Below are 6,903 nucleotides of genomic sequence, written 5' to 3'. Positions count from 1 at the left end.
ACACACACACACACACACACACACACACACACACACACTAACTCAAAGGAAACACAAGTGGAATTGAACTCTCTGGACACTGTAGGTCATGTTACAAACACTTACCTGTCCCACTGTCCAATGCATGGTCCACATGCGTTGGCCAGGACCACCACTCCAACATCACCAAGGATCTTTGACTACAGGAAGACACAAACACATCTGAGCTTATATTATCAGCGTGGCGGAGGTGCAACTCTCTGCCTTATTTAGTGCTCAAACACTCACGTATCCATCCCTCTCAATGGTGGCACGAATCTGCTCGGAGCCAGGGGGTGACCGTGACCTGAGCTTTGCACGTCAGGCCTTTATCCAGAGCCTGCTTGGCCACAGAGGTGGCGCGGCACATGTCCTCGTAGCTGGAGTTGGTACAGCTGGCGATCAGACCTAAAACAGGGGGAAAGGAGCCAAAACCGGATGTCAGAGAGCATCTTGCTGAAGACGCTTTCGCCCACATTCTGACATGTAGCAGGAATAAGACCAAAAACTGTGCAGCCTGTCCACCGCTGGTCACTTCTTACCAACTTTCACCTCCAGCGGCCAGCCGTTCTTTGCAGCAACAGCACCTATATTTCAGACACTGGGTGAGCCAGGTCAGGGGTGAAGGGCCCGTTAATGTGAGGCTTCAGCTAGAAAAAGAAGAACACAACGTTGACGTTACTCGAGTCATTCTCAAACAAACCTCTCTCTCTGTAATTAAAGCAGGCAAGTGAACCTCTCACTTGTGCCGTTCAGGCATGTTTAATTATAAATGGTGCCATGTGTATTTGGAGATGTAGAAGAAAACTGAGAGCATTCGGATAGATCTCTTTCTTCCAGCTTTGGTACCTGACGCTCAGAGGAGTCATATTCCCACCCAGATCTGGATCTAAGGTCCTACAACTTTCCTGACTTTATAGAACTAAAAGGAAAGCTCAAATGTTCTGTGGTCAGAATAGATGAAAATGGTATAAACTGTCTGGTTTCTAGCGGGCTACAAAAACACTTTCTAATGCAAATCCACATTCAGGTTTGCTCATAAATCACCAGAGCAGAGACTTTTATTTCCTGTCACTCTCTGGACGCGCTACACGCTTTAAAGCACCCAATGAAGGCAGAGAGAAAAGTGCAGACCTCGTCCAGATTGAGCTTGATGAGCTCGTCATACTCGCAGCCTTCATCTGGCACCAACAAGTCGGAGAATTCATCAGACAGGGCAGCGATCTCTGGGAAGGCACAAGAGGAGTGTTGAGACACTAACAAGACACCAAGCTTTCATTTATACCAGGCGGGTTTTCCATGAAGATAGGCACCGACATACACGCAGTTTAGAATTCCAGAACAGATATCTTCTGATTACTCGCATCTGGCTTTCATTTGTAAGGAGGTGAAATGGTTTATAGGTGCAGATCTAATGCAAACATCTATGATTTTGTGCAGTTTGGGTTTCTCTGACAGTTGACGCAGGACGGATGGAACAGATACAGTTTGATGGAGGGAGATGAGAAGTGACAGTGATCCTGGCCCAGATGGAACTTCAGGACATTACCTACTTCATTTAAAACAAAAGCTTTTTGTGTTTATCGTCTATGGATTGTACAATGGTATTTTCTTCCCTCGTCTCTACTCAAAGTAATACGTTTTTACTTTAATTAATATTGGATGACCAAAAGCCTGAACATGCGTTCACGTCCCGTCTTCTCCAGGTACGTCTTCATGCGGTGGTTGTAGGGAAACACAGAGGTCGTGGCTCCAATCTCTGCTCCCATGTTGCAAATGGTGGCCATACCTGCACACAATGAAAACACATATGAGACAAACAGCTATGAAGAAAAATAAAAAAACACTTTTTTTTTTTTTTTTAACTGACCAGTGCAGGAAATGGAGTCAACTCCTGGTCCGTGGTATTCTACGATGGCTCCAGTGCCGCCCTTCACCGTCAGGATGCCAGCCACCTTCAGGATGACATCCTTAGGAGACGTCCAGCCTGAGAGAGTACCGGTCAACTTCACACCGATCACCTTTTAAGGAAGAGACGGGTGAATTAATCCTGGGAAGAAAGTTCAGAGGCAGAAAGAAACACAACTACGGTTGAGAAAGAAAACACAGGAAAAGTGTGACTGGAAACAAAAGTCAAAAGACGAGACGGTCAACAGAATGTGTGCAACATATTGTATTCCGCTCAAATTGGGGCACTTGAGCTCCCAGACGATTCCTGCCATGACATCCACAGCGTCTGCTCCTCCGACGCCAATGCAGATGGAACCGAGTCCGCCGCCGTTTGGTGTGTGGGAATCTGTGCCAATGAGCATCACTCCTGGGTAGGCGTAATTCTCCAGGATGATCAGTTTTTGTGCGAAATCGGAACGTTGGCGTGCTAAAATTACAGTAGCTTGTCGTTTTCTAGGCACTGCATCCAAACTTCAGTGGTAATACCTGATGGATGATTCCAGAGCCCGGTTTCCAGAAGCCAACTCCATATTTTGCCCCAGCGCTGGACAGGAAGTCGTAGACCTCGTGGTTGACTTCCTGGGATGAGAACCATGATGAAAAAGTGAACAAGTGATCACTTTTGAGAGATTAGCAGAATTACGGTAAACAAATAGGATCCCTCACCTTCGCTCTGGCCAGATCCTTCACCCCTCCGGTCTGAGCCTCGATCAGATGGTCACACTGAATGGTGGAGGGCATGGCCACCTTGGACAGGCCTCTGCTGATGAACTGGAGCATCGCCATCTGGGCCGTGGCGTCCTGCATGGCCACGCGGTCGGGACGTAGCCGCAGGTAGGTGACCGTACACGATCTTCTCCGACAGGGTGAGCGGCCGGTTGAGCCTGGACAGAAAAATTAAACAACATTCTATTTGTAGTAAGATGCTGCTGCAACATTAGAGGAAGATTCAGCAAGGAACCGGTCAGACGATGACAGCTACAACATAAACACAAATAAATAAATTAGCTAAAGAAGAATACAAGTGAGAAGATAAACCGAAGGTCCGGCTGACAGACGAGAGTTGGCGAAGGCTACAAATACGATGGAAAACTGTGATAAAGGTCAAACACTCACTCACACAGATAAGGGAGCGTTTTGGGAGAAACAGTGATGTGAGCCACAGCAAACAAAAGAGGAAGATTAGGAGGCCGCTGACCTTTTTCGCACAATGTCAATGTTGGATTGGAGCCTCTCGTAGTTGACGAAGGCGCTGGGCTCAAAGTGGCTCATGGACACTTGGGCTTTGGCTCTGTAAGCTGCCGATACATGCAGGCGCCGTGCACCATGACCCAGAGCCAGCTGCAGACAAACATGCAAGTGATCACGGAGCCGCAGACAAAAACAGACACACTGACACCGTTTGGCTGCTGGGCCTACATGTCAAACAAAATGGTGCATTAAAAACAGTAAAATTATAATATATGGTGGATGGTTTATGAATGATTTAACTGTTCAGAGTAACAGCCAGCAGGAAGAAACTGTTCTTAAATAACATTAAACATCTTAGATGATGAAGTTATCAAAGAAGACACACAAGAGAACAAAATGTCAAACAGCTGAAGGTCTTTAATGACCCGACAGACAGACAGACAATGTGTGCTAAAGATTAGCTGTCATTCAGTGAAAGAACTGACAGTGAGCAGCTGAACCCACAACCATTAATCACTTGACTTTTGGTGTCAAGTAGCTAGCTGTCAATCAATTAATAGGCAAATTCAAGAGTTAATACATCAATAGGAATTCTAATTGTGGGTTCAGACAGCAATCACACTTAAACATAAACTGGGCAATCTATTACTTATTAATGGCGTAAATCTTAATCTAATGTGGTATTATTAGGAGTTGGAATGCACAGATCTTTTTTATACCACCAACGTGAGACTACAGAGCATTTACTGGCTCATGTTTCTCCAACCCTTAACAATGCCAGCAACAAAAAGAAATGACATCTGTTCATGTCGTGAACTAAAAGACAACATAGGATTTTTTAATCTACTAAGCCTACATACATTGTTGTTTGTGTCTGTATCAGAACACGGTGTTCTGGTTATCTGCCATCAACGTGAGCTCGAATAGACCTCAACTAGAGCTCACTTTGGGTTCAGATATTAAGAGTTTAAACACCTGTTGGTCTGTTATTATTAGATCAGATGTAAATATCTTTACAGCACACTGTTGTCATTGGACATATCAGGGACACACACCCTGTTAACTTTACAACAGAAGGAATTAACTAGTTTCTCTTGGAGTAATAGCTAAAAAAAAATGTGCAAGACTGTGTGTGCTGTATTACTTTTATTAAATATGTTTTCTATTTTTCTTACACGCTGCTCTACTGTGTGTATGCTGGGAGCTCTCACCTTGTGGTTAACCTTGCTATTAAACACCAAACTCCACGTCTAGTGATAACCTGGACATGTTAATTCAAGGACTGGTTAAATCGGTAATGAGTCTCTGGTAAAGACATGTGTTTTATTAAGCCAGTGACAAACTAAAGATGCGTTCAGTGCAGTCAGGACACGATGACCTGACCAGTGAGCCTGTGACCGGGCCACAGTTTATTTATCCTCAGCAACTGCTCTTAGAACTATAAAATGTAATTTTAACATTGCAATAGATGTATTAAATGCAACATGGTAAGTGACATATTTCACTGGTTTTTAATTATGGTACAATTAGCCCATTTTCGTCTCTTACCTGGAGCCGGGCGACGGTGAGACAGTAGGTTGCCATTTCGTTCACTGACAAAGATGTGTCGCGCAGTTGTGACGTCATAGCTTTTTAAACTGCGGTCTCGCAAGTCCTTGAAGGACACATGTTTACGATAGTTTTTGATAGTTGTTGAATAAATGTAATCTAAACTTAGATTTATCTGTCTCCATTTTATGTATTTTATTTTTTACAACATTTTTTTAATTCAATTTCACCCATACAAGATCGAATTTTAGCGTTAATGTATGATTTACCTTTATAAAACTGAAAGGATGAGGACCCTTTTTAATTATTTTTGGAGACGCTAGGTGGCGGTAATGCAACTCCTCATCCAAAGTTTACAGGTCAAAGGTCACTGTTGAACCAAGTCAGCAGCGCTCGCCTTACGTTAGCCGACAATGGCTAAACATCACCCAGATTTGATCTTTTGCAGAAAACAAGCCGGTGTCGGTATGTGTGAACTTATTTAATATCACAAGTTTGCTAACACTGTTCGTTGTTTATTGAAACGCAGCTGGGTGTCTGTGTTTTATGTTTAGCGCGAGATAACGTTAGCTGCCATGCTAACGGTAAGAGCATGGATTTCATTGAACGAATGTTAGCCATGGTGTTAGCTTAGAAACGTCTACACGTTTATGTCTTCGGGATGACTAATGTTACAATTTCACTTAAAATGACTTCAGTGTATTTAGTAATGGGTTTTACTCCAAGTATAAGGAAGTTAAGCTATTCACGCTAATCTAGCAAAGCGATATGAATCAACTGTTAGCATCACTCACTGGCTCTGACTGCTTTTGTTTTTATTCCTCAGCCATCGGGAGACTCTGTGAGAAATGTAAGTGTTTCCTTCTGTGGTATCACAAATTAAACGTTACGTGTTTTCATTTGAGCTCGTAATTGTTTGTCTGCTGTCTTAAGTCTTACTCGTTTTGTTCACTTTTGCATCTGTAACAGTAGCGTCAGTCCTGTAGGTTCATGTCTTGTTCAATAGGCCCTTTTCAGAGCAGCTCTTTTGACGTGTAATTGCAGGGTAAACACAGGTGAGATTACATAATGCATAATTATAGCCCTGTTTCATTTAGGTGGTCTGGGTTTCTGGTATTGTGCATGCTGGCTCACTGTAGTGGCTGTGACACTAAATAGAATGCGACCTTAATCAGTTACACCTGTGTTTACCCTGCAATTACATGTGAAAATGGCTGCTGTGAAAAAGGGGGCCTATGTCATACTAATCTTCTGTATTAATTTACTTACTTCCACTGTGTTAATAAACCTTTGCATTTATACAATAAATATAATTTTAAACTATTGATTAATGAATCAACCAGTAATGGGGAAAGTATGTGGCTGCTGTTTATTGACACACAATGTGACTTATGGTCGAGTGAAGATTTATTTCAAAACACCGTTTAGAACTTTTTCAGCAAACTCATTTATTCCCAACATTGTTTCAAAGTTCATTTAGTTGCTATGATGTTTCAACTATGGCTCTGTTAAACGACACATTTTCCTATATACCTATTTTCTCAATCAATCCTCTCATCGGTCTCGTTCCCCGTCCTTTCAGGCGATGGCAAATGTGTCATCTGTGATTCCTATGTGAGGCCGTGCACGCTGGTGCGCATCTGTGACGAGTGCAACTACGGCTCCTATCAGGGACGCTGTGTCATCTGCGGAGGGCCGGGAGTTTCTGACGCTTACTACTGTAAAGAGTGCACCATCCAGGAGAAAGATGTGAGTCCCTTTTTATTATCCGTCACTGAAAAGAGACCGTATAAGGATTGAACCGGGCCATGTTCATGAGATTTTTGTTATCTGGCATAGCTGATTAACGAGCCTAAAGGAGATAAACAGCACTTTAAAAATGAACCCCAAATACAATTTTGTCTAGCTTCTTTTGAGAGGAAAGCATTACTCAACCGGGCTCTTTCTGTTTCCCTTTACAGCGAGATGGCTGCCCTAAGATTGTGAATTTGGGCAGCTCTAAAACTGATCTGTTTTATGAAAGGAAGAAGTATGGCTTCAAGAAGAGGTGAAGACACCACGGCCTCAGTGCTTGATTTTAGTTTTTCAGCTTTTGCAGATTTTCTTTAAAACCTCAAACATTTTTTGACTTGTCAATAAAACTTTGTTTTGTATTCATTCTTGTTCCTGTTTTGATTGATGAGTCTGCCTATGCTC

General features: G+C 42.9%; 2 protein-coding genes across 2 annotated transcripts in view; one reads left to right on the top strand and one right to left on the bottom strand.

Moving 5' to 3' along the window:
* The window catches only part of LOC116381799 (aconitate hydratase, mitochondrial), a 6,817-nt gene extending 2,069 nt beyond the window's left edge, over window positions 1-4,748 (bottom strand). The window contains 14 exon segments of the mRNA XM_075447358.1: window positions 102-179; window positions 268-312; window positions 314-426; window positions 561-609; window positions 612-668; window positions 1,153-1,244; window positions 1,703-1,807; window positions 1,889-2,043; window positions 2,209-2,364; window positions 2,456-2,547; window positions 2,635-2,806; window positions 2,808-2,852; window positions 3,167-3,309; window positions 4,708-4,748. Coding sequence (XP_075303473.1) covers window positions 102-179; window positions 268-312; window positions 314-426; window positions 561-609; window positions 612-668; window positions 1,153-1,244; window positions 1,703-1,807; window positions 1,889-2,043; window positions 2,209-2,364; window positions 2,456-2,547; window positions 2,635-2,806; window positions 2,808-2,852; window positions 3,167-3,309; window positions 4,708-4,743 — 1,338 coding nt within the window. The 5' untranslated portion in view covers window positions 4,744-4,748.
* Window positions 4,749-5,065: 317 nt separating this feature from the next.
* phf5a (PHD finger protein 5A) lies at window positions 5,066-6,864 on the top strand. The gene is made up of 4 exons (XM_031843297.1): window positions 5,066-5,172; window positions 5,534-5,557; window positions 6,290-6,456; window positions 6,669-6,864. The coding sequence occupies exons 1-4, from the start codon at window positions 5,121-5,123 to the stop codon at window positions 6,756-6,758; spliced, it is 333 nt and encodes a 110-aa protein (XP_031699157.1). The 5' UTR covers window positions 5,066-5,120; the 3' UTR covers window positions 6,759-6,864.
* Window positions 6,865-6,903: the final 39 nt, after the last annotated feature.

This window comes from Anarrhichthys ocellatus, unplaced genomic scaffold, assembly GCF_004355925.1.
Source record: "Anarrhichthys ocellatus isolate YVR2014 unplaced genomic scaffold, GSC_Weel_1.0 scaffold4, whole genome shotgun sequence".
Taxonomy (NCBI): domain Eukaryota; kingdom Metazoa; phylum Chordata; class Actinopteri; order Perciformes; family Anarhichadidae; genus Anarrhichthys; species Anarrhichthys ocellatus.
This window is presented reverse-complemented; position numbering and strand designations above follow the sequence as displayed.